Source organism: Bos grunniens, chromosome X (assembly GCF_055505025.1).
Source record: "Bos grunniens cultivar Pamir isolate PY7600 chromosome X, Bosgru_T2T1.0, whole genome shotgun sequence".
Classification (NCBI taxonomy): domain Eukaryota; kingdom Metazoa; phylum Chordata; class Mammalia; order Artiodactyla; family Bovidae; genus Bos; species Bos grunniens.
Window position 1 is genome coordinate 14,450,270 of NC_141194.1, and position 25,584 is coordinate 14,475,853.

The window sequence follows — 25,584 nt, forward strand, 5'->3', positions numbered from 1 at the left end:
GACCCTTGGCAGTCACAGTCAGCCCATGCGGACTTTAATGTCTGCAGACCCAAAGGCACTAAGGCACAAAGGGCAGCTCTGAAGTTTTTTAAAAATTTATTTTTAAATTAGTGTACAGTAAAACCGACTTGTACAGTTCTGTGAATTTTAACACTTGGGTAGGTTAGTGTCACACCATAATCAGGATACAGAACATCACCTCCAAAACTCCTTGCTCTTCCTTTGTAGTCACATTCTCCCTTACCCCATAAACCTTGGCAGCCATTAGTCAGCTCTCCATTACTACAGTTTTGTCTTTTTGAGAATGTCATGTAAGTGTACTCAACGTTTTAAGCCTGACTTTTTTCAGCATAATGCCTTTGAGATTCATCCAGGCTGTCTTTATCAGTAGTTTGTTCCTTTTTATTGGTAAGTAATATTCCATTGTATGGCTGTCCTGCAGTTTGTATATCTGTTTACCCACTGAAGGACATTCGGGCTGTTTTAAGTATTTGACCATATGAACTTGAGTACAGGTTTCTATATGAATATAAACTTTCATTCCTTTAGAGTAAATATCCAGGGGGTAGGGTTACTATGTCATATGGCAAGTACATATTCAACTGTATGAGAGACTATCAAACTATTTTGCAGAGTGGCTGCACTATTTTGTATTCCCACCAGCAAAGTATAAGAGTTCTAGTTGCTCCATATCCTAACCAGTGCTGGGTATTATTAGAGTTTTAAAAAAAATCTAATAGGTGTTCAGTGTTAGCTCACTGTGCTTTTGATATGAATTTAAGCTTCCTTGAATCCAGGCTGTGGAAATTGGAGGGAAAAAAATGGTTAACTCACCACCAGTGTGGCAGTACTTCAAACTCTTATCTTCTCAGTATGCCTTCTGCTGTTTACTTTCCAAACTCTTTGTGGTACTTATTTATTGCTGTAATAACAAAATCTAGAGGCTTAAAATGCACATTTATGATCTCACAGCTTTTTTGGGTCATGAATCCAGGTGCAGTTTACATGGGCCCTCTATTTCAGGGTCTCTCACAAGCTGCTGCAGTCAAGGTGTCAGGTGAGCTGCAGTCATCTTAAGGCTTCACTGGGGGAGGATCTGCTTTCCAAGCTCACATGGTTGTTGGCAAGATTTCAGTTTCTTGAGGTCTCTTTGACTGAGGGCCTCAGTTCCATGCTGGCTTTTGGCCCATGACTTCCCTCAGTCCTGTGCCATGGGGGCCTCTCCAGCACGACAGATTATTTCATCAAAAACACACGAGTTGTGAAGGCAATAGAGAGAGTCTGCTTATAGGACAGAAAGTCACAATCTTTCATAACTTAGTCACAGTAGTAACAGCCCAACATATTTGCCATATTCTGCTGACTAGAAGTCAGTCACTAGGTCAAGCCTTACACTGAAAGGGAGGAGATGACACAAAAGCATGAACACCAGGAGGCAGGGATCATTGGGGGCCATCTTGAAATTTACCACAGTCTTCAAACAGCTGGTCCACGGATTCTGTCCAGGTTTTATAGCTTTATTCTATGGGAGAGACAGGGTAGAGTGTCCTTACTCTGTCTTACTCTTTCATTTGATTTATGAACATTCAAGGTTAATTTAAGGAGTTTTGTTTTTTGAGTCATGCCATCTTGGACAAAGCTAGGGTTCGACTGTTGTTTTTCAGTCACCCAGTCATGTCTGACTCTTTGCAACCCTGTGGACTGCAGCATGCCAGGCCTCCCTGTCCCTCACCATCTCCCGAAGTTTGCCCAAGTTCACGTCCATTGCATTGGTGATGCCATCCAGCCATCTTATCCTGGCAGGGTTAGATTACCAGTGGTTAAATTCTAATATCTACTAATATGCTATTTATTAAGTGACAACCATGGAAAGCTCAACTTTTGTACTCAAGATGGAGCCTTTTCAGTGATGAATTTATAAACTTCAACACATGACAGCTCTTTCAGCCTGTCATTGTGGCTGCTGACCAGGTGACCCCAATAGACAGATGTGGCCAAAACTGGCCTTTATGAATTTCTTTCACCTGATAGTGACTTATAACCCATCTTTGATTTATTTTAATAACTTTCTAATGACTTGCCAAATCTGGCCTCTCTTTTCTCCTACTTAATGTGGTTTTTCAATACCCAGAAATCATCCCTGGAAATAGGCTTGATCCTTTCTCTTTATTAAAATATAAAACTACTTAGTATTCCTTCCCTCTCTTCAAAAGAAGCAGGCTCTTTAAATCAAGGTTCTTCAAATGTTTTTGATCATGAACTTCTCTCAGTGAAAGCTTTCTGAGAATGGATGTCTGATAACTATATTTATTTATATACAGCTAATACTATTGAACTCATATTTTGTGTATATTACCAAAAATGTACATTATGAAAATAGAAAATTCAAAAAGAATTAGAAAATATGAGTTCTGTTACTTTGCTTTTTATTGTCCAGCAGATCTTTTGGTTTTTGCTATGGGGCAGGTACCTCAGTTTGGAGACTATTAGGTGCTAGGAAATCCCATGGACAGAGGAGCCTGATGGGCTACAGTCCATGGAGTTGCAAAGAGTCCGACACGACTGACTAAACAACAACAACAAGAGGTGCCAGGAAGCTGGGATTGGATGTGACTGCTTATCACTGGCCCTGAAATGGAGCAGGATCCTGTGGGGCTGTCTGGGGTGCAAATCCTTTCTGTGTCCCCTGTTTCTTGTTTGTAGGAAACAGGCTTCATTCAGCCCCCTTGCTCTTCCCTGAGTCCCAAAGGCGAGCTTTGAACAGTTGCTAATCAAGTGAGGAAATGCAGAAACTAGGGAGGAGCGGTCCAGAAACAGCAGTGCAGGGTCCTGGCTCCTCCTCAGGGGGCGCACAGAATGGTGTCTCCGAGCTCTTCTGCAGGAGCTAAGGCCCCACCCGGGCAGAAGATGGCAGTTTCAGGCCATGCACAAGCATCCTGGAACACCACCCTGTTACCTCGCCAACAGCCATTCAGAAGAAAGTCTGAACATAGTGGAAGATAAGGGAGACTCTGACCCCTTCCCCAAATGATTCTCCCTTTAAACACTTTCATGGTTGAGCAGAGTCTTCAGAGTTGGTTTTTGGACACTAGTCCACCTTCTCCCCAGGTTGTTGGTCTCCTGAATAAAACAGCCTTTTTCTTCCAACCACCACTCATCTCTTGAGCATTGGCTTTTGCGTGAGCTGCTGAGCCTTAGTTGGGAACAACCCCAGCACTAGAGGGCTAGCTGAGAGTCGCCAGAGCTGGGAGGCCAGCCCAATCTGAGCTCCCCACTTTGGTGCTATCAGGTGTTAAGGTATCAGGCACCATGAGCAGGCAGACACTTTAGTTTAAGTACTATTCACTCAGCACCAAGCATATCTGCACACACCATTTCTTCTCAGTCTGTTCCCAAGTCCAGTTGCTTTGCCTGGATTCTAGCATGTTTTCCTTGGCTGTGTCATAACCAATAATAGGAGCTGCTCATTAGATGACTTTTCCTTTATAGAAGCTGGAACTGTGGCCAGCTCCAGGAAGCTTGTGAAATAGAGGTTTACCTGCAATGCCCAATTTCTCCCTTGTGAGAAAACCAGCCTTCTCTGTTCCTCTGTGCCTTGCTATAGCTTGCTACTGCCATAGACTAACCGAGTGTCCTGATTTGGGTTCCCTCAGAAGCTGACCCCAAGACAAACATTTGAGACCAAGTTTATTTGAAAGGTGAAGGGAAACTCAATAGGGGAGTGGGGAAGTGAGAAAGAGAGACCACCAAGACAGCCAAGAAAGAGTCAGTGAGTCCAGGCTGTACAGGTTGTGCAGCCACCATTTTTCAGTCATAGCAGATGGATAGTTTTCTCTTATCTGCTTATAAGTCTAATTGCAGCATTATAATTAGGAACTCAGTTCGTTCTGATTTTTGTTTCACTGCTACCGTTGCACATCCTTGTTAGGTACATATCTACAGGAGGCCTTTTTTTCTCCTTCACTCTCTTCTTCTGGTTAACTCTTAACTTCTGGCTATGTAATCCTCCAGTCTTAGGGTATCACTTCTTCTAGAAAGCCTTGCTTCACCCTCCTCTCAGGGGTAGGGCTCTTTCTCTGTGCCCCCTGCCTGTCCTATCAGAGATTTTGTCATACTGTATTGCTTTCATTTATTCATGTAATAAACATTTGTTATGTGCCTGGCAGTGTTTTAGGTTCTTGGTGCTTATATTCCAATACCAGAGGTACTTTTATTTGTAATTTTATTTTGATTTCTTATTTACCTGTGTGTTTGCCTCACTTAATCATATCCATTTTGTTTACCATTTATGTCCTTGTCCTTTCAACACAGTGCCTGCCAAATAGAGGGAGAGCAATAAAAATGTGTTGAATTGCATAGAAAAGCACAGTGCATCTTAGTTCAGAATGATTTTTCTATGGCCTTTTCCAAGGAGGAAACCGATCTCTCACCTTTCCATTGGCTGTTTTCATATGACACTGTGCCCATTGAGAGATAAATTGACCCACCTTGCCTGTTGGGGGTATAAGTCTGTTATTGGGTGAGTTAACGTTATTTTGCCCATTATATTTTCTTTTTTCAGGCTGGGGGAATACATCCCTGCCTAGCTGGAGGAAAGGAGGAGAGCATCCGAAGAGGCTGGCAGCTTCATTTTGAAAACACACAGGTGCTGACTGAAGCAGTATAGTGTAATTGATCTCAGATGGCCTTGGCCTGCAGTGACTTGGAGTGGGGCTTGGGTTCCCAGCCAGAGATTGAGGCCGGGTAGCGGTGCTGAGAGCACCAAATCCTAGCCGCTAGACCAGTGGTCAGTGACAAAGGCCTGGCCCTTCAGCTTTGCAGAAATGAATTCCTACAAAGAAAGTAGTGAAACAAGTAAAGTATTTAACAGGAAAAAGAGTACAGTATGTGTGGATAGATACACAAGTGGACTCAGAGTTACTGAGTCGCACCCTCGTGACAGTTTGAATTATTTTTATGGGACATTTCTTCCAGATTTCCTTTGGCCAGTCATTTCGATTTGCTTGGTTCACAGTCCGTATTTGGTAAATCTCAGGATCCTCCCATGTGTGTGCAGGCATCTTTTAGCCAAGATGGATTCTACTGAAAAGGCGTCTGGGTAGAGCATTCCTTGGCATCACTCCCCCTTTGACTTCCCAGAAGCCTTTCTGCACATGTGTGGTTGGGGAGGTCTCTTCACTTTGAGAATGAGAAATATGTGGTCTGGGCAGGGCCCGGCCTTCTCCCTTAATTGTCTTGCTGTTCTTATCTTGGAGTTTTAGTCCACAGGGAATGAATCTCAAATCATTTTACCCTGGAGGGGGGCCCATCTACCTCCTGCCACATAATGATTGTAAGTAGAAGTTCTAGAGTCAAAGTGCCCAAGTTGAAATCCCTGCTCTGCCACTCATTTGCTGTTGGACTTTAGGCTCCAGTTTCTAATGCATAAGTAGGAATAATAATAGTATATACTTCATAGGATAGTGTGTAGATTAAATAAGATTAACACCTTTAAAATCAACAAATGCCTAGAACGTGGTAAGTGATCAATAAATGTTATCATTGTGATTTGTTCCCATATGTCAGTGCTGGTTCATTTAACAATTTGAGGCTGGCTACAGGAGTCTTTGTGGTGCTCAAAGTAACATTTCAGTGTTCTTCATACAGTGGAAAAATATGGTAAAGGTCTTCATTGTAAACAAACTCTAAATTTTAGACAAATCATGTAAAGTTCACAGCCAGTCCAATTCATGGTCCAGAGACTGGCTATTAAAACAACCACCTAAATCATAAGTTCTTTCCTTCCTTTCTTTCTATTATTAAATATTTAGTGAGTACTCTAGGGGCAGAAAAATTTTCTCTTGCCCTTCTAGGTTCTTTGGCTAGTATAATAGTTATATTTATATAAGGCAGGTTAATAGGAGAAAAACAAATTTAATTATGTATATACAGAAACCCTATAAACATATGAAGACTCAAAAGATAGGGAAGATCCCCTGGAGGAGGAAATAGCAACCCACTCCACTATTCTTGCTTGGGAAATCCCATGGACAGAGGAGCCTGGCAGGCTACAGTCCAGGGGGTCACAAAGAGTCGGACACGACTGAGTGACTGAGCACACGTGCATGTACTCAATTGGAACTTATATAACGTCCTGAGCTAAGGAAAGGGGTGGGAGTCTGGGGATACAGAGAAAAGGAAGGACATTCACAGGAAGGCAGAGGAGAGATTTGGAAAACAAGGGTTGCCCTGTTACGCAAATAAGTTTCTTAGGTAAAAAGGTATCTCTGGTAATAGTTCTCTTCCTGGTACAAGGCCCCTTTCCAATGTAAATTTAGGCAGTTGAGGGGGAGGTAAAGAGCTTTTCCTGAATCTGCTGGATTTTTGATTGCCTTTAGCTCAAAATTATTCCTATGCCAAAATGGCATATTTTGGGTGGCAAAACCTGCTCCCCTTCAAATGCTCTTATGCTTTGGAGGCAGAGATGCCAAGAGGAATGAAATGGATCCTTTTCCTTGAGGATTTCACATGTAAAAGGACAAATTACAGCACACTTTGGGAAGTTCTATAATTGGACACACACATGGCTTGAAGAGCCAGAAGACAGAATGACTAACTCCACTTTGGTGATTTAGGAAAGGCTTCACACAGAGGAGGTGACATTTGAACAACTGTAGCTAGACATAGGCATCATTTAGTCACGTGGCTTGAATAGGCATTTGGCTGGAAACCCAGCCGTATAGTGACATTGTCCATTATTTTGGGGGAGCCTGGGTAACTGTATTATCGTTTATAGTACTTATAGCAGCCTTACCAGTTTCTAGTCCTGGAGCCTCTGCCATGGAGACCTATATGGTTGAATAGCCTCATAATGAGGCCCTCTGGTAATATTTAATATGCTAATAGGAGTTCTGAAGCCCAGAACTGCCTTTCCAGTTATTTTTTTAACGTGACTCCATTAGATTAAATAGTAAGCTAGGTAACCACTTTACTGGATCTCCTGCGGCTCTCAATTGCAGAAAGGAATTGGCTAAAGAGCAGCTTTGGGTGGGGTTATGAAATGCTTATGGCTGGAGACCTTTAAATCCTAGCTCAGGATGACTTAGCAGCAGCAGCAGCAGGATGCCTAAGGCCAGTAAACTCAAAAACACATGTGGTGTGTAACCAGCTGGGAAGAGTTTGGGAGGAATATTGCTGTTGGTGCAGCAGCAGGCAACTTGAGACTTGAGGACCAAGATCTCTCACCCCTGAATTGCCTCCAAAGATAGCAGAACTGAGGCTGGTGACATATAGTACTGACACTGGCACTTCAGTTTTTCAGTCGTGTCTCCCTCCTCTTCCTTCTCAAACTCAGCAGAACCACAGGTCAGCTTTCCGCTTCCATTATGCTGATGATGGGAGGTGAATCTCCCTCTCACAGATACATTTTTTTTTTTTTAACTGAGCAAGGGTTCACATGGCCACGGTGCAGAAAGCCAAACACTGGCAGCAGGCATTTGTAACAAAATAAAGGTTTGTTGCAGTGCCAGGCAAGGAGAACAGGCAGCTCATGCTTCCAAAGACCTGAACTCCTTGATGGCTTTCAGGCAGGGGTTTTAAAGACAGTGTTGGGGTGAGGGTCACAGCATGTATGATCTGCTTGTAGATCTTCCTTTGACTGGTTGCTAGTGAGGTAGCTGTGGGGTGTTTCAGGGATCTCCACCTTCTGATTCCAACTAGTCTGGGGTCTACGTGCTTGTAGTCAGCATGGAGCCACCATCCTCCACTGGGTAAGGGATCTTAGTTCTGCAGAACAACTCTGAGATAATGCGTCAGATTATCTGTATCACTTTGGGAGGAACTAGGAGTCCTGTGACTCTGTTGTCCACATCATTAACTGCTTTCATCTGCTCTTTGAACTCAAGGAGGCTAGGAGACCAGGACCTTTTTCTACAAACAAGAAACAGGACATGGAGGGGCTTTTGTGTCTGAGAGGGTTCTGCACAGTCCTGCTCAGTTTCAGTCCTTCCTTTTCTATGATACTCCTCAACTTCAGGGAAACAGGTGCAGATTAAGAAAGGGAATAAAGTTTTGGATAGAGCGGTTAATCATAAACTCCACAGAGGAACTTGGTTTTAGGAGGAGTCAGTTTCATGTTCTCCAACAAGCAGAGGAAAAAATGCCATAGAAGTAAATTTGTAGTGTGGCACCCAAAGGCTACTCCCTTAAACCCACACCTCTTCAAGTCCTAAGAAGGAATGTTTAGTGTTCCCACTTCCTTCTCTTAATTGTGCCTAGCTTACTATAATGTTTCCTGAAAATTATCCTCAGTTGACTTAAAAGTCAGTTACTAAATGCTTTTCTGCCCTTACTTACCAAAATTCATTCTGTATTTTGTACTGACCAGATTATTTATGCAAACAGTGGCTCAGTCTTGCCTATACAAAGCCTGGTCCCCTTGGAAGCAGTCATGTGACCAGAGCCCATTACTTGAGTGCTTCCCTTTATCTCTTTGCTGGGAACAGGGCAGGGTTGGGGCAGACAGCTGCGGCTCACGGGCCAGCGCAGCCTCTCCCAGATCTGCAGCTCTGGGCTCGTCTTCCAGGCTGAAAGGCAAAGCCTATTTGAATTACTTCTTTGTGTGTATGTGTATGTATTTGTTTTTTGATATATTTAATCAAGAGCTCTCCCTGCACAGAGCTGTAGAGATGTGAGATGTATGGAGTGTGTGTGTGTGTATGTAGGGGGATGATCCAGAGAGAGTTGAAATTGTACCTCTTTTCTTTCAGATCTCTGCATCCCTCAGAGAAGTTTTTTCCTGATTTTGTTTCTCTTGAAGCACCTGGGGTGAGGATAAACTTCTACATTGGCCAAGCAGAAGAAGCAGGTAATATGTTTGTTTGTTCTTAGGTATTTTGGGCAAGCAGAAGTCTACATTATAAACATACATTGTGTAGCAATGGAATGGGAAATGTGCACTCCTTGAAGTTTATTTCATTGCTTTGCATTTTCTCAGAATGATTTTTCTCGAAGATGGTGATTGCAAATCAGTTGTCATTGTCTTACAAAAGATGTACAGGTGAATTTGCATTCTGAAGCAATGTAGCCTATTTCAAATGAACTCGATACTTGAGAAGACTCTGTGGTCACTTGGGTGAGAGCTAAAAAATGAGAGAAGGGATACTTTGAGAAACTCTTCCAGACCCTTCATAGGCATTGCCCACTACACAACTGAAGATTCAGAAATTTTCCTTGCCCTCTTGTTGCACAGGACCACAGGATTTCCATCTGTCTGTAAAAAAGGGACGCAGAATCCCTTGCAATGTTCAAGATTTCTTTTTGGTGATTTTGTGTTTCTGTAGATCAAATTGGATCCTGAAACCAAAGCACAGCTAACTTTTTGGTGGATAGACATTTTTTTTAAAGCATTAAATAGAATGGATCTTCAGTCCTGCACTGATCAGCTGTGCCATGGAGTCTCATATTTAATTTCTCAGTCTCAGTTTTTTCATCTTTAATACAGAGTGATGATACTCCTTGAAATTTGCTGTGACGATTAACTGGAATAATAGAAATATAAAGTATCCACTGTGCTGGGTAAATAGTCCCTTAATAAACAGTTGTGATTTTAACTGTTATTGTTACTGGTAAAGCGTTTTTTCTTTACCAGTAATAATAAAAAAGCTCTCTTGGGGGAAAAGAGTCCATTTCTTTGTGAATCTACAGTTATCCCAGAACCAGTAGACACCCACAGGGTTTAGTCTCTGGGAGGTCCCCAGACAGTGCATTCTGAAGAAAGAGATAAGAGCAAACAGGTTTTGTTTCAACACTTTGACCGCAATAGGTACCACTCATGCATGGCTCTTCTTAACCCCTCAGCTAAGAAGAATTCTGTTCCAGTTTTGTTTTTCCATCCTCAGTCTTCTCATTAGTCTTTAGTACAAGTCTGTAAGGTAAGTGTTTTTATCTCTATTTTCTTATGAGAAAACTGAAGTGCAGAGAAATTAATAACTAGCTGAGAAGAATTTAAACTCTGGTTTGTCTGACTGCTAAACCCCAGTCTCCATTGGGCCAGCATTAGCAGTTATGAATGATAGATGTTCTTGAAATACTTTACCTCAAGAGGGTCCCCTGTTTGGCTGTTTGGGAAAAAGTGAACAGTCTAGCTTTTTCTTAGAGATTCATGTTAGAGATACACATTGACATTCAGAAGGTTCTGGGAAGTCCTGCAGTGAAGGAACCTGTTGAATACTGCTTCTCCTGAACTTATTTGATGGTGGGGCTTTTTTTTTTTTTTGGTCTAATTTCGAGAATCATAAACCACATAGAATTCTCCCACAAACGTTCTTTGGAAAACCTGGCACTTGGCCTAGCTGCCTCCTGATTACAATCCTGTCTGGGAGAATAGCACACACCCTTGGATAGCTTCTGGTGGTCAGTATGGTTTCCTTGTTTTTCTTCCCCTTTCATGGACCCAGGCATAATCATCAGCTTTGTCTTACAGAATTCCCCTTATTCATTGAAGACCCCAGACAGGAGTACATGCTTATAGGATTATACTGGAAGGGTGGTGGTGGAAGGGGCCCTTCTAGAGCAGTCTGCCAGGGACTCCTCTACCTCCTCTATGCCCCTTCGTCATGTTTAGTCCACAGACCTCAGGCTGTAGAACCTCTGTTTCAGCGGATGCCAAAAAGCATGCTGCAGCAGAGTGAGCCTGAAGAGGTGTCTGTGTTCCATGCTCGTGTCTCATGCTCTGAGCGGGGAGAACTAAACAATTAGATGTGCTCATCTCTTGTGGGTTCTGAATTTGGGGTTCTTGGGGCCAGAGCTGGAGTACAGATTTCTCACAGAAGTCAGCATCTCTAGGAAAAGCTGAGTTTCTTGCATGGGAAACCATGCAGTTCACGTCTAGAATGCCAGAGGTGGAGCAGAATCAAGGTCATGGTGGCTGAGGAAGGTGTGGGCCTTCAGTAGAGATGTGCTTAGAAAGAAAACCAAGAATAAGTAAGAACAACTCAGGGAGCCTGGGCTAGTACTTGAAGGGTGCTTGAAGGCCAAGGTTGGATTGGCTCCAAGGGCCATCGTTTGTTCTTTCCTTGTATTTTTGCATTGGGAAATGAATAGTGATTAAAGGAAAGGAACTGAACCATGTCAAACAGTCTCGCCCTCCAGTTCTCCCGGCTCCCTCTACTCCTCCCCCGTCCCCCACAGTAGCAGAAACCTTTTAGCAGAAACCTCAGAAGACTTTTCCTTTGGCAGATTATGAGTGAGTGCCAATGATGAGTCACTATTTTATGTTTATGCTTTAGAATCATCCTTGGTGTGTATTGGTAGGGGCAGCAGCACTGAGCAAGTTTCAAGCTGTTTTTGCCAAGATCCACCTTTTTGGTGGTTTTTATCACTGACCATGGTATCCTCAGGTCTTGGTGAAGGCTGCAGAGACTCCCCGCCTCTTGAGCCAGAGAACCCCTTTCAGGCCCTAGGGCATCGTTTCTTCAGACTCCTTTAGCACACTAAGTACTTATCTCCCGCTGACAGAGGGCAGGGAATGGAAGGAGCTTAGATTGTCCCACATAATGGAAAATTCCAAGATCATTTTTATCTGCTTTATACCACCCAGGGTTGTCTTCAAAGGCACTTACATTGCTTCCAAACATGTGTGATTGCAGTCTAGGTTGGGTAGTGTGTGGGAGTAGTGAGTGGCACCTGGCCATAATCAGCTCTTGTTTTGGTGAGAAATAAAATGCGGTGACTCTTCTTTGTTTTGTTTTACCTGTTACCTGAGGAAATTAAATTATTATCAATTAATAATGTAAAAATTCCAATAGCAAATTATTTTTTCTAAATAACCCAAAATTCTCAAACAATTCTCATTTCTTTCTGTCATGATTTAAAATTTTTCTTTAAAAATGAATATATAAGTACTACCCATTTTCTGGTTTAATAAAAGACTTTTGTGTAATTAAATAGCATGTATTTGTGCATGGAATGATGGACTAATAATTACTTTTAGCATTCATTTTTTAAAGGGCCCTGGATTACAAATATTTATTCCCTTATTCATTCATTCATTCACTTGGCATTTTTCAAACACCTGCTACGTGAAAGGCACTGTGTAGGTGCCAGAGATTCAAGGAGTACTTAGAAAGAAAGGTATCCATGGAGCTTACAATCTAGCAGAAATATACTCAAGTTTGATGCTTTTTAGTTCTTAGTGAATCTTTTATATGGACTTTTGTTTGTTGTGTAATGAGTTGACTGAGGAGTGGCTGAGAACCGAATGCCTTTAGAGAGAGAAATTTTTTTCCTGGGGAAAAAATTGAGTTTGAAGTATATCACTTCCTGTCATTGCATCAGTGTTGCCTACTCAGTGTCTAACTCTGTGTATTCGTAAAACGGGGTAGAAAAAAGTAGTATAAAAATGGAAGCAGAGCCCAAGGGAGATATGCAGAGCAGTGTTTCTCAGACTGAGATATGGGGAGTGCTTGTGTCAAAGTTCCATGAAGGGTGCATTTTTAATTGCAAATTCCTAGGCCCCCTTGGACTGCTTGAATCCAAGTATTGGCAGTAATACTTGGATTGTATTGGGAGTGTGCCTTTTAAAATAATCTCCCCTGGTAAGTTTTGCAGTGCTCATGTAGGAGAGTATGGATCTAGGCACATGGAGAAACTCTCCAGGACCAAATGTCCTACTTCAAAGGTTGAGGAAAAATCCAGCAGACATGCTCTCATAGGCACTGTAGATAACCTTTGAGAAATGTCTGAGGATGGAGAGAACAGAGGCAATGGGTAAATAGTGCTTCAGTTTCAAAAACAAGAAAAGAGTAGATCCCAGAAGCCACTACCTTATAAGCCTGACATGACCTCTGCAAAAATTCTGTTCCAAACAGATGGAGTCAAAGCATTTAGAGGAAAATATGATAATCACTAGGCATCGTTGTGGGTTTGCTGGAACATTGTTTCCAGTAGAGAATGTCAAGCTCTGCTGCACATTAGAATTACCTGGGGAGCTTTTAATACTCTCGATGCCCAAACTGCACTCAATACCAGTGACATCAGAATCTCTGGGGATGGGACCCAGGCATCACTATTCTTCAAATCCCCAGAGACTCTTAATTTGTTGAGGTGGCCTCTGAGCATTGAGAGTTTTAAAAGCTTCCCAGGTGATGCTAATATGCAACAGACTTTGACAGCTGGTTTGTCTATATGACGTTAGGTAAGTATCTTGGTTTTCTTGCACTGTGTGTAAATTCTAGGTAATTTTAAAAGTCTCTGTGACCTTTAAAGTGGCTGCCCAGGTGGTGCTAGTGGTAAAGAACTTGCCTGCCAATGCTGGAGACATAAGAGATGCAGGTTCAATCCCTGGGTGGGGAAGATGCCCTGGAGGGTAGCATGGTTGTCCACACTCCAGTGTTCTTGCCTGAAGAATCCCATGGACAAAGGGGCCTGGAGGACTGCAGTCCATGGGGTTGCAAAGAGTCAGGCATGACTGAAGAGACTTAGTACGCACACATGCACCACCTTTAAATGTCTATGATTCTGTTACTAAATAAAAATAATGGCAAACTATTTTCCTTTCTTTCTTCCTCCCTCCCTCCCTCCTTCCTTCTGCCTTCCTCTCCTCCTCCTCTTTATCTTCTGCTGTTGCTGGCTAGCCTGGAATATGTGTGTGTGTTAGTTGTTCAGTTATGTCTGACTCTTGCAACCCCATGGACTGTAGCCCTTCAGTCTCCTCTGTCCATGGATTTCCCAGGCAAGAATACTGGAGTGGGTTGCCACTCCCTTCTCCAGAGGATCTTCCCGATCCAGGGCTCAAAGCCAGGTCTCCTGCACTACAGGCAGATAGGTTCTTTACCGTCTGAACCATGAGGGAATCCCAGCCTGGAATGTAAGGTGTCAGATTATGTATCTTAATTTCATTAAAATATTTAGCGAAATTTCCCAATACATCTTATAGATAAGTAAGTGGATACTTATGATGGGTAAATTTGCCACCTGACTAAATGAATATGCTGGGAGAGTGTGACTGCAATGGGTCTGTACTAACCCTGGAGATTGGTCTGGAGTGGAATGCCACAAGGGTTTTCTGCCCTTGAAGCTGACCCTATTAACATTTTTTACTCATGATGTGGATAAGAGAGACATGTAAGAAATGCCTATCGAATTTGGAAATAACCCAAAGTTTAAGAGAGTTAATTAATTCCATAACCCATAGTTTAGGAGGGTTAATTAATTCCGTAATAGAATCAAGCCTAGCTCTGATCAGAATATCTGTTTATTAAGGTTATAGTTGTTTTAAAAATATTTCCATAATTCAAATATTTTCCTCATTTCTTTCTGCCCCTTTCTTTCATTGATTCACATTTTGAAGCTTTTAGTGTAGTACTAAAAGAAAAATAGGCAGGCTTGGCAGAGTCCCAAGTCAGTTGTTCTCTTTGTTACTATCAAGAAATGCAAATAGATTAGCTCAGCTGGTTTGGAGCATCATGAAATAAAGGAAACATCCCACAAGTCATGAGGTGGGGTTACTATAGAAAGGAATTTAGTTGAAAACTCCCATGGGATGGTTGTGAAAGATCCAATATAGCAGTCTCAGCTAACCCATCAAAAGGCCCGGTCAGTGTGAGGGCAGACTTTGGAGGGGCCTCAGAAATGCCTGGAGAGCTTGTTTGAAAAGGGCATTTTTCTAGGGAGGCCTTCAGCCTCTGTTTTTTTAAAGCAAGTATGCCAACTGATTCTGAGAAACAGTGTCAGAGAACTCATTGTTGACTAAAAAAGATGCACAGCATGAGAGTTGTGAGCTAAGTTTTATTTGGGGCAAAATGAGGACTGCAGCCCAGGAAACAGCACCTCAGATAGCTCTGAGAGACTGCTCCAAAGAGGCAGGTCAATATATAAGACTTCGGTGAATGGGGAGTTTAATGCAATCAAACACTTATTTTACAAAAGGTTTTCTGCTAGTCATGAGCTGATGTCATCATAAGGGGATTTAGTGCTTTTCTGGGCTTTTTTAGATATGAAGAGATGCAAGGATTGGGATCATGAAATCAGTTCCTGAAAATAGCTGACTGTCTAGAGGCCTGTTCCACTAGTTTCCCTGGAGGACAGAGTGCCTCACTCTCCACCCTGAACTCCCTTTAGGGTGTGTCGAAGGTCAACAGCCGCAGCAGCACGGGATTCAGTCTCAGCAGAAGCTGACTGCAAATGCCCTTGACAAACCCCAATTTGTAGTTGACATCATTTTGGTTTGAATTTTGGCATAACTGTATAAATATGTTGTCTCATAGTCATTTTCCAATTTGTGTATTTAAAAGCCTAGATAGATATAGTAATAACTATTTTGAGCTTAAAACCAAAGCTGTTAATTTGTGTCAGATCCTTCATAGTGCCTTACCTATATTTCAATTATAAAATTGTTTGCTCTTAAATTTCCATTTTACTTTTCATTTTAATGCTTTATTTTATAGAGTATTGATCTGACCTAGACACGGGCAAGCTATAATTTATGTGTTGCAGAAATGCAGCCTATATCTGCTGTGTTGCTGCTGCTGTGTTTTGGAAAATAAATCAGGATTAGATTATGTCTGATCACTTTCCACATCACATGATGAACAGCAGTTGAGGAGAAGCAAAAAATGAATCCTGCTGAGCAGCCCGTAGATACCTTGTTGTTAACGGGCGCTTTCCTCCCCACCTTGTGTGTCCTCCTCCTAGGATCTGTGACCCAGGTGAATCAGTCAGGAGGGGCTCTTCACAGCGCAGAGGGAAGCACTTTTCACACTGTTTTAGAATGAGAAGTTGAATTCATGAACACACCTAATTTAGAAGACATGGGCTGTGGCACTTCATCTGCAACAAAAGACAAGAAATCTGAGAAAGGTGAGTTCCAGGAGTGTGCCTGCCTTCCTGAATGAAAAGGGGAGGGCGAGCTGGGTTCATCCTCTGCCCCTTTCTCAATTACTCACATGGTTCTCAAGCTGCCCAGAGAGATTTTTCACCAGACATCATCACTCGAACTGAAGGTTAAATATTGGGATAATGTTGGTAACTACCTTTAGGAAGAGGTAGCTCTGAATTTATAATGTGCCATAAAGTATTATCTGAGAGATATTTTATGTTTGATTTGATTTCAGTTGAAAATGTACCAATATAAAATCTCAATTTAAAACTCAGTGGCAGGGAACAAGAAAGCCTCTCTGTAAATTTATATCTGTTTATTCAATACACTTATAAATAGCTCTATCCATACCTATGTGACATTTGGTAGCATCATTAAATTTTTATTAGATTTTATAACTCAGTGATCAGATTATTATTTATAGCTGTTCAGTACAGAACCTCATGAAAAAAAAAAGAACTTCATGAGATTTGCTTCATGTTTTCAGAATGTTCTAGGTAGAATTTGAGAAATGCTAGATCATCTGCTTCCCCAAAAGTATGTTGTTTCTAAATAGATGATGTGCCCCCCCCCACTACCCCCCCATGTAATTAGAGGCTTCTGTATTTCCTTTGTTTACTTTGTACTGAGGTTCTTTCTCACAGATACTAGAATCTAGTTGAAACTCACTTGAATGTTTCTTTAATAGACATAGTCTCCACATGCAAATTAAACCCAAAACAAACAGGCTAGGATGATTGTGTGAATAACTTGCTCTTAAACTCCATTCCTGTGTTATTTTGGTTGTATTAATAGATAATTTTCCCAGTTTCTATTCCACATCTTTGTTTTAGCAGTTCACTCAGGCTTAACATGCAGAGTTTAGGATACAGAGTATTCTATCCTAATTAGTGTGGGATGTTTTCCTTTGGAAATCAAATGCTGGTCTCCCTCCCAGCTGACTTAATGCCAGTGAGTTAGCAAATTAATCCTTGACAGTAGAGTAACAGAGATGCACTAAGTCTTTGAAATCTGTAAGCATGTCATGAAATAAATCTTTCAAGAGCTCCAACTGAACTAATTCCATGGTAGTAATTTATTGTGAGAGTAGAGATTACCCAGAGTTTTAAAAATGTAGCCAGATTTCTTAGGTTAAAAAAAAAAAGCCAAGCCCAACATGTAAATGTAGATTCTTTTTCTGAAATGCATTTCAGCTTTTGAAATGTTGCATGTAAATGAAAACATTAATTTTGAATTTTCGGTTGCTGTTTCTTGTAAATAATTTATTGAGATGAAATTCATGTAAGACAAAATTAACCATCTGAACAATTCAGTGGCATGTATACAAAGCTGTGTAACCACCACTTTCATCTAGTTCTCAAACTTTTCCATCACTGCAAAGTAAAATCCCTTATTTATTAATCAGTTTCTGCATATTTCCCTCTTCCCTCAGACCCTGACAACTGCCAATCTGTATTCTTTTTCTATGAATTTACCTGTTCTGGACATGTCATGTAAATAGAATCATAGATGATATGACCTTTTCCTCTGGCTTCCTTTACTTAGCATAATGTTTTTGAGGTTCATCCATGTTGTAGCATGCATCAATATTTCATTCCTTTTTAAGGCTGGATAATATTTCATCATGTGTATGTATTACTTTTTTTTGTATCACATTTTTTAGTCCATTCATTTGATGGACATTGGGTTTTTTCCACCTTTTTAGCTATTGTGAATGGTGCTACTATGCACATGAGTGTATGTATACTTATTTGAGTCTGTGTTTTCAATTCTTTTGGGTATATACCTAGTAATGAAATTTCAGGGTCATTTGGCTATTTTGTGGTTGACTTTTTAAGGAAATGACAAACTGTTTTCCTGGATCACTTTTTAATAATAGCAGCTTTATTGAGATATAATTCACATACTACACAATTCACCAGTTTAAAGTATAAAATTCAGTGACTTTTTTGGTATATTGATACAGCTGTATAAACCATCACCACAATCAATTTTGGAACATTTTCATCCCCCTGCTCCCCAAACCAGTAGCAGTTACTCTCTTACGCTATACCTCCCCAGCCCTAGGCAGTCACAAATCTACCTCTGTCTGTAAATTTGGGCTGTTCTGGACATTTCATATAAACATAATCAGACAATATGGGGTCTTTCATGTCTGACTTCTTTTATTCAGCATAGTGTTTCAAAGTTTATCCATGTCATGTCATGAATCAGAACTTCATTCCTTTGTATTGCTGAATAATATTCCATTGTATGAATATGTAACCTTGTATTCATCCATTCATCAATTAATGGGTATTTAGATTGTTTCTACTTTTTTACTATAGTGAGCAATGCTACTATGAACATTCATATACAAGTTATTATGTAAATACATGTTTTCAGTTCTCTTGGTTATAGACCTTTGAGTAGAATTGCTGGGTCATTTGGTAGCTCAATGTTTAACATTCTGAGAAACGTCTAAACTTGTTTTCCCAAGTGGCTACACCATTTTGTATTCCTGTCAGGAAGGTATGAGTGTTCTTATTTCTCCATATCCTCAGCCACACTTGTTATTGTCTTTCCTTTTGATTATAACCATCCTAGTGGATATGGAGTGGTATCTCATTAGGGTTTTTATTTGCATGCCCCTAATGACTAAAGATGCTGAGCATCTTTTCATGTATTTATTAGCCATTTGTAGATCTTCTTTGGAGAAATGTCTGTTCAGATCATTTGCTAATTTTTAAATTATTTTTTGTAAGACTTTAAAATATATTCTAGTTACAAGTTCCTTATCAAATGTGTGATTTGCAAATATTTTTACCCATTCAGTGGGTTGTCTTCTCATTTTCTTGATAATGTTCTTTGAAGCACAAAAGTTTTAATTTTGATGAAGTCCAGTTTATTTTTTCTTTGGTTACTTGTGCTTTTGGGTCAAATCCAAGATTATTTGTACTTCTGTTTTCTTCTAAGAATTTTTTAAAAATTATTTATTTATTGGCTATACTGGATCTTCTTCACTGTGTGCTGGCTTTCTCTAGTTGCACTGAACAGGGGCTACTCTCTAGTTGTGGTTTGCGGGCTTCTCGTTGCAGTGGCTTCTCTTGTTGCAGAGCACAGGCTGTACGTGCATGGGCTTCAGTAATTGTGGCTCCAGGGTTCTAGAGCGAGGCTCGGGTAGTTGTGGTGCGCCAGCTGAGTTGCCTTGCAGTGCACAGGTTGAGTTGCCTTGCGGCATGTGGGATCTTCCCGGACCAGGGATCCAACCTATGTCCCCTGCATTGGCAAGTGGATTCTTAACTATTGGATCACTAAGGATGCCCAATAATTTTGTATTTTTAGCCCTTCCATTTAGTTCTTGATCAATTTTGAGTTAATTTTCATATATGGTGTGATGAAAGAAAGTGAAAGTGAAAGTTAAGTCGCTTAGTTGTGTCCGACTCTTTGCGACCCCGTGGACTGTAGCCCACTAGGCTCCTCCGTCCATGGGGTTCTCCAGTCAAGAATACTGGAGTGGGTTGCCGTTTCCTTCTCCAGGGGATCTTCCTGACCCAGGGATCGAACCCAGGTCTCCCGCACTGCAGGCAGACGCTTTAACCTCTGAGCTGCCAGGGAAGCCCCGGTATGAGGTGGGGATACAAATGTATCCTTTGGATGTGAATAGTTGTCCCAACACTATTTGTTGAAAAGATTATTTTTTCCCCATTGAATGATCTTGGCACTCTTGCCAAAAGTCAGTTGACCATAAATGTCAGGGTTTTATTTCTGGATTCTCAATTCTGTTCCATTGATCTATATGTCCAATCCTGTGTCCTGCCTGGACCATCCAATATGTCCAGCCAATATCACACCATCTTGATTACTGTAGATTTTGTAGAAAGTTTTGAAATTGGAGGTGTGAATCCTTCGACTTTCTCTTTTTCAAGATTGTTTTGGCTGGGTCCCTTGCATTTCCATATAAATTTTAGAATCAATTTCTTAAAAGAAACCAGCTGGAGTGTTGGTGTGGATTATTTTGAATCTGTAGATCAATTTGGGAAGTATTCTTAAACATTAAATCATCTGATTCATGAACATGGGGTATCTTTCCAGTTATTTAGGTCTTTAATTTCTTTCAATGATGTTTTGTAGTATTCAGAGTTTGAGTTTCACTCTTCTTTTGTTAAATTTAACCCAGGTATTTATTCTTTTTGATGCTATTGTAAATGATATTGTCTTTTTTTTAAATTTAAATTTATTTATTTTAATTAGAGGCTAATTACTTTACAATATTGTATTGGTTTTGCCATACATCAACATGAATCCGCCATGGGTGTACATGTGTTTTCTTCATTTTTGGGGTGTTCATTGCAAGTGTGCGGAAAAACAGTTGGTCTTTGAATGCTGATTGATTGTATATCCTGAGACTTTGCTAAGCTCATTTATTAGCTCTAATAGATTTTTAGTGGATTTCTTAGGATTTTCTATTTATAAATCATGTCATCTGCAAATAAAGGTAGTTTTGCTTCTTCCTTTCTATTCTTTGCCTTTGATTTCACTTTCTTGCTTGACTGTCCTGGCTGCAATCTCTGTTACTGTTAAATAGAAATGCAAGAGTAGGCTTCCTTGTCTTGTTCTTGATCTTAGGGGGAAAGCATTCAGTCTTTCACCTTTAAGTGTGATATTAGCTGTGACCTTTCTTTTTTTATGGATGCTCTTTATCAGGTTGAGGAAGTTTATTGATTTTTTTTAAATTAAAAAATGATATTTAACTTTGTCTAATGCCTTATCTGCATGTATTGGGAAGATCATGTAGTTTTGTTTTTTATTCTGTGTTATTGAGTATATTAATTGAATTTCAGATATTGAACTAAATTTGTATTCCTGACATAAATCCCACTTGATCATGGTATATAATCTTTTTTATATGTTACTGAATTCAGTTTGCTAGCATTTTGTTTAAGATTTTTGCTTCTATATTCAAGAGATATATTGGTCTCTATTTTCCTTTTCCTTTGATGTCTTTGTCTGAATTTGATATCAGGGTAGTACTAGTCTTACAGAATGAGTTGGAAAGTATTCCATCTCTTCTATAGTTTAAAAGAGTTTGTGAAGAATTAGAATTAATTCTTTAAACGTTTGGTAGAATTTGTCAGTGAAGCCATCTGGGCATGGGCCTTTCTTTGTGGGTAGTTTTTTGATTACTTTTTCTACTCTTTACTTGTTATAATAAAGTATATTGTCATATTTTCTATTTCTTCTTGAGTCATTTTCAGTAGTTTGTGTCCTTGAAGAACTGGTTCATTTCATCTCGTCAGGGAATGTTTAACAGGAGGATTCCTATGTGCTGTTTCTCACAAGTCCTTTGTTTCTTTTTAAGTGGAACAGCACGCTGCTCCCAGGAACTGAGGTCATTATGTGAGGCAGGCTTGAATCTCCTTTAGTAAACATTCTCTTTACGACAAAACTGCTTAGTCTCGATCCCCTTTCTTGAGATATGGATTGTCTCCTGACCTTGTGACCATTATTAATCCCTTGTTCCCTTGGTAACAGTTGCTGTACATTTGGTTTTCTGATCTTTATCATTGTCAAAAGGAACTTCTTGTACCACAGCCTTTATATACTCACAGAGAAATCATTAAAACACCTTTGCTCCATCAGAGCTTGGGGTCCCCGTGTCTTTCTTTCTCTCTCTCTCTTTCTCCCTCCCTTCGGCTCTCTCTTTCACTTTCTTATCATCAACTCTGGACCGCCAGGTCCCGGTCCATTAAAGGACCCCAACAAATGGCGCCCCAGAACAGGGACACTGGTATATGTGGCATTTTGGTCGGAGGGACTCGGGACCTATTGAGGTCGGTAAGTACTAAGACATGGGTCAAACGGCTGGAAAGCCCCATCATTTCTCTACTTTACTTCACCATTTGTTTAAAGCTCAGGGACTTTTGGTTTAGCGCCAATGAATAGAGGCTTGCTTTCAAACAGTGGTTAAATGTAATCCTTGATTCCCTGATAAATGCAGTTTTGATTTAGAAATTTGGCACTGGGTCAAAGAAAATGTTGAATGAGCCGCCAAGCAAGGAAAAAATATTCCAATTGATTTCTAGCCCTCAACGATATTCAACAACAGACAGAACACTTATTGCATGAATATGAATTAGATGATAAAACTTTACAAAAGGCCCAATTAGAACAACATGAAATATTTCAAAATTTTCTTACTAGCCCTGCCCCGGCTGCTCCAAATGCTCCTCCTCTGCTAACAGGCGCAACTCCAAAAGTCTCTCCTTTGTTAGAACCTAATGAAAGTTATACTAATTTTTTAGTGAGATTAGAAACTGCTATTTCCCATACTGTAATCAGAGAAGAAACCAAGAAACAGCTGGAGAAATTACTTGCTTATGAGAATGCAAATCAGGAATGTCAGAGAGCTATCGCTGCAATTCATGAGACTGGGACTATTACTGATTATTTGAAGGCTTGTCACAATCTAGGATCAGAAACTCAAAAGATGCAAATGCTAGCTGAAACAATGGCAACTACCTTTAAAAAGGGAAATGAAGGATGCTTTACATGTAGAGATAAAAACCATTTAAAAAGGGACTGCCCTAAGAAGGCTAATAAAAAACCTCCAAGAATTCGCCCTCACTGCCATAGAGGAATGCATTGGGCCAAAGACTGTAAATTTAAATTTGATATTGATGGAAAACCTATTCCAGGGAACTCCAAACAGGGGACCCCCCTGGTCCCCTACAACAAAAACCAGGGGCAAATTCTATCTTTTCCCTCAAACCATCAACATCCGGCAATGCTACCGTTAATATACCAGCCCTAGATGATTTTTTCCTTTACCCTTAAGCAGTCCCTTCTAGAGTACCTACTGGACTTTTTGGACCCCTGCCTCCACAAACCTTCAGTCTTTTATTTGGCTGATCTAGTTTGGCTTCTAAAGGAATTACTGTTCACCCTGGAATAATTGATTCAAATTATAAAGGAGCAATTCAAATTATGATGTCATCTCAGATTCTATGGCAATTCTAAAAAGGGGACAAAATTGCTCAATTACTTCTTTTGCCTTACATTTCTATTCACTCCTCTAATAATGTATGGACAAGCAGATTCAGCAGTACAGATGAAAGACAATCCTTATGGACATCATTGGTATCTGAATATGCCCAACCAAATATAAATATCAAAATTAATAATAAAAGATTTTCTAGTCTCCTCGACACTGGATCTAATATTACTATTATTTCCAAACACTTATGGCCCAAATCCTGGCCTATACAAAAGGTCTCTTGCCAAATTGCAGGAATTTCTCAAATCAAAGTACAAGAAATTTATCAAAATTTTCAAATCTACCCATATGAAAGACCAAAAGGCCAACCTACAACATTAAGACCTTATGTGATAAATGCACCCCTTAATCTAATAAAAAGAAACAAAGGACTTGTGAGAAACAGCACATAGGAATCCTCCTGTTAAACACTCCCTGACATCATCTGAATTATTTCTTAGCACATACTTGTTCAGAGTCTTCCCTTATTCTTTTTAGTCTTCCATTATCTTTTGTTGAATATATCAATCAATGTTTATTATAAATTCCATAGTAATCTATGGAAACTGATACAATGTGTTTATTTATATTTACCATAAAAGGTTTTTCTCATTCAAAAATATAAGATTGAGAAAGCAACTGGAAATAATAATCATCATTCTGCTACCCAGTTTTTTTTTTATATAGTGTATATTTTTGATCATCCTAAATAGTAATTTTTTTATAGCCTTGCTTTGGCACTGAGACATGATTGTGTAAACATTTCTCAAATTGTTATGCTTTGTAAACATTTTAGCCATTGCTAAATGTCTCATTAGTGGATAGGCCATAATATAATTAATTATTCCTCAATATTTGACATTTAGGTTTGAAGAATTTACATTGAATAATTTCTTCATGTAAAGATTTTTCCTTATTTTGGGTTATTTCCATATTTAGGTGATTTGACATGAAATTTCTGTGTCAAGGGCTATGAAAGTTTTGAAAGATTTCTTGATAGAAAAGAATAGTTATTATTTCCTTATTACTAACTGTATTACAGAGTATTGACAATATTCTACATATATTTTATTTAGTCCTTGCAGTAAACCTGAGTAAAGTGTTATCATTACTTTTTGTACTGAGGAAGAATCTTGTGCTCAGTGATTAGGTAAGTACTTGTCAAGGTTATCCCCGAGTTGGGATTTGAACCCAGGGAGTTCTGAATACAGTGTTTTTTGCCATCAACCATTACACCCTTTCATGGTGCCTTCCAAAATTGCTGTTCTTGGAAACTAGCTAAATGTATGCATGTAAAGTACCTTTTATTTGCATAGTGCTTTTATAGTTGGACAAAATCTTTCACATATATTTGATCTTCACAACCTGTGAAGGATTGTTCTCAATTTGCAGAAAAGGAAACTGAGGCTTTGAGAGGCAAAGTGATTTGCTTAAGACATAACTAGTAAGTGGCAGAGCCAGGCCTAGAGCTTACCTCTGACTAGTGTGATGGATTTTTTCCCCACCTTGGTCATTGAGCCCCACCGCAGCATTCTGCTTCCAGAGTATCATGGCATTTTTGAGAAAGAATAGCCTACATATAAAATTGAGGCTATCCCTTTCTTGTGGGCTATCTGCCTTCCATGTAGAGAAGTAGCATTGTTGTTGTGTTATTGTTGTTAGTTTGATTCTTTTGTGATATGCAGTATGGGAGAGAATAGTTGTTGCCAAAACTCTTGGAGGAAGCTTTGATTAATTTCGTTTTCTTCATGAGGAAATGGAGACTTAGATTAAAGAGCTGCCCAAAGTCATGTACTAGTTGATGTCTGAGTCTGAATTGGAACCAGCTCTGACAGATACCAAAGTTCATGCTCCTTTTGATATGCTGCCCTGACATGTAAAACTGGAATTTATCCAAAAAAACAGAAATTAAACATTGTAGTTTCCTTCTCCTGAATTTCACTTTACACTTAAAGTTTTATATTGATGGGTTTTGAATGAATAATCTATTACCTTTTATTTTTTCCTGTAGAGCACTTTGAAAACACTATATTTTCTTTTATTTCTTCCCTTGAGACCACTTAGAAATGCATTTATTCATTTAAGTGCTAGGTCTCCTACAAAGGCTATCTAGCATTTTTGGCTTTGAAGTTTGATGCTTTTAAGCTATGACAATGGAAATTTTCTCTAATGGATATTGTTCTCTTAAAAAATATTTGTCCTCTATTTTTGCCTAAAAATGTAAAAATACTAAATAGCAATCTGTTAGAAAAATAAAATTCAACATAGCAAATTTAAAGATCTTATTGGCTTTATTGAATGATTCATGAATCAGGCAGCATTCCATCTAGAAAACAGAAAAGAACTTCAAAAAGCTGCAGAAAAGGAGAGATTTTTAAAGTCAGAAAGGGAGTGGGACAAGGAAATCATAAATGAAAAGAATTATTTCAGGCAAGGTCAGCTTCCTTTGGGGAAAAACAGGGGTCTATCAGGTTGATTACCTCACTAGTGCTGGCCAGAAAATTCTAGACAGGTTAAGATTACATTCCTAGGAGAGGCTGAAAATGCAATTAGGTTAGGTACTAAGTTTCTGTTTGCTGACATGGAGCTTAGTACAAGTGACTCCATTTGGGGCCTGTTGCCTCTTTTTTTTTTTTTTTAACCAATTCCCCTGTTTTCATCAGACTCTCAGCCTGAAAGATATGAAACAAAACAAAACATTAGTACCACTCCC

The 25,584-nt window shown here is 39.8% G+C and overlaps 1 protein-coding gene across 37 annotated transcripts in view; it reads left to right on the forward strand.

Annotated features, from left to right (window-relative positions):
- Positions 1 to 25,584, forward strand: part of PPEF1 (protein phosphatase with EF-hand domain 1) — a 158,281-nt gene that overhangs the window by 25,148 nt on the left and 107,549 nt on the right. For 16 of the 37 annotated variants that reach the window (XM_086387373.1, XM_086387362.1, XM_086387392.1 and 13 more), the window contains 3 exons: positions 4,562 to 4,645; positions 8,748 to 8,845; positions 15,673 to 15,837. In XM_086387373.1, coding sequence (XP_086243499.1) covers positions 15,765 to 15,837 — 73 coding nt within the window. In that variant the 5' untranslated portion in view covers positions 4,562 to 4,645; positions 8,748 to 8,845; positions 15,673 to 15,764. Of the gene's footprint in view, positions 1 to 4,561; positions 4,646 to 8,747; positions 8,846 to 9,837; positions 9,912 to 15,672; positions 15,838 to 21,499; positions 21,674 to 25,584 lie in introns of those variants that run through there. The other 21 variants (XM_086387374.1, XM_086387360.1, XM_086387389.1 and 18 more) reach the window with 5 other exon arrangements.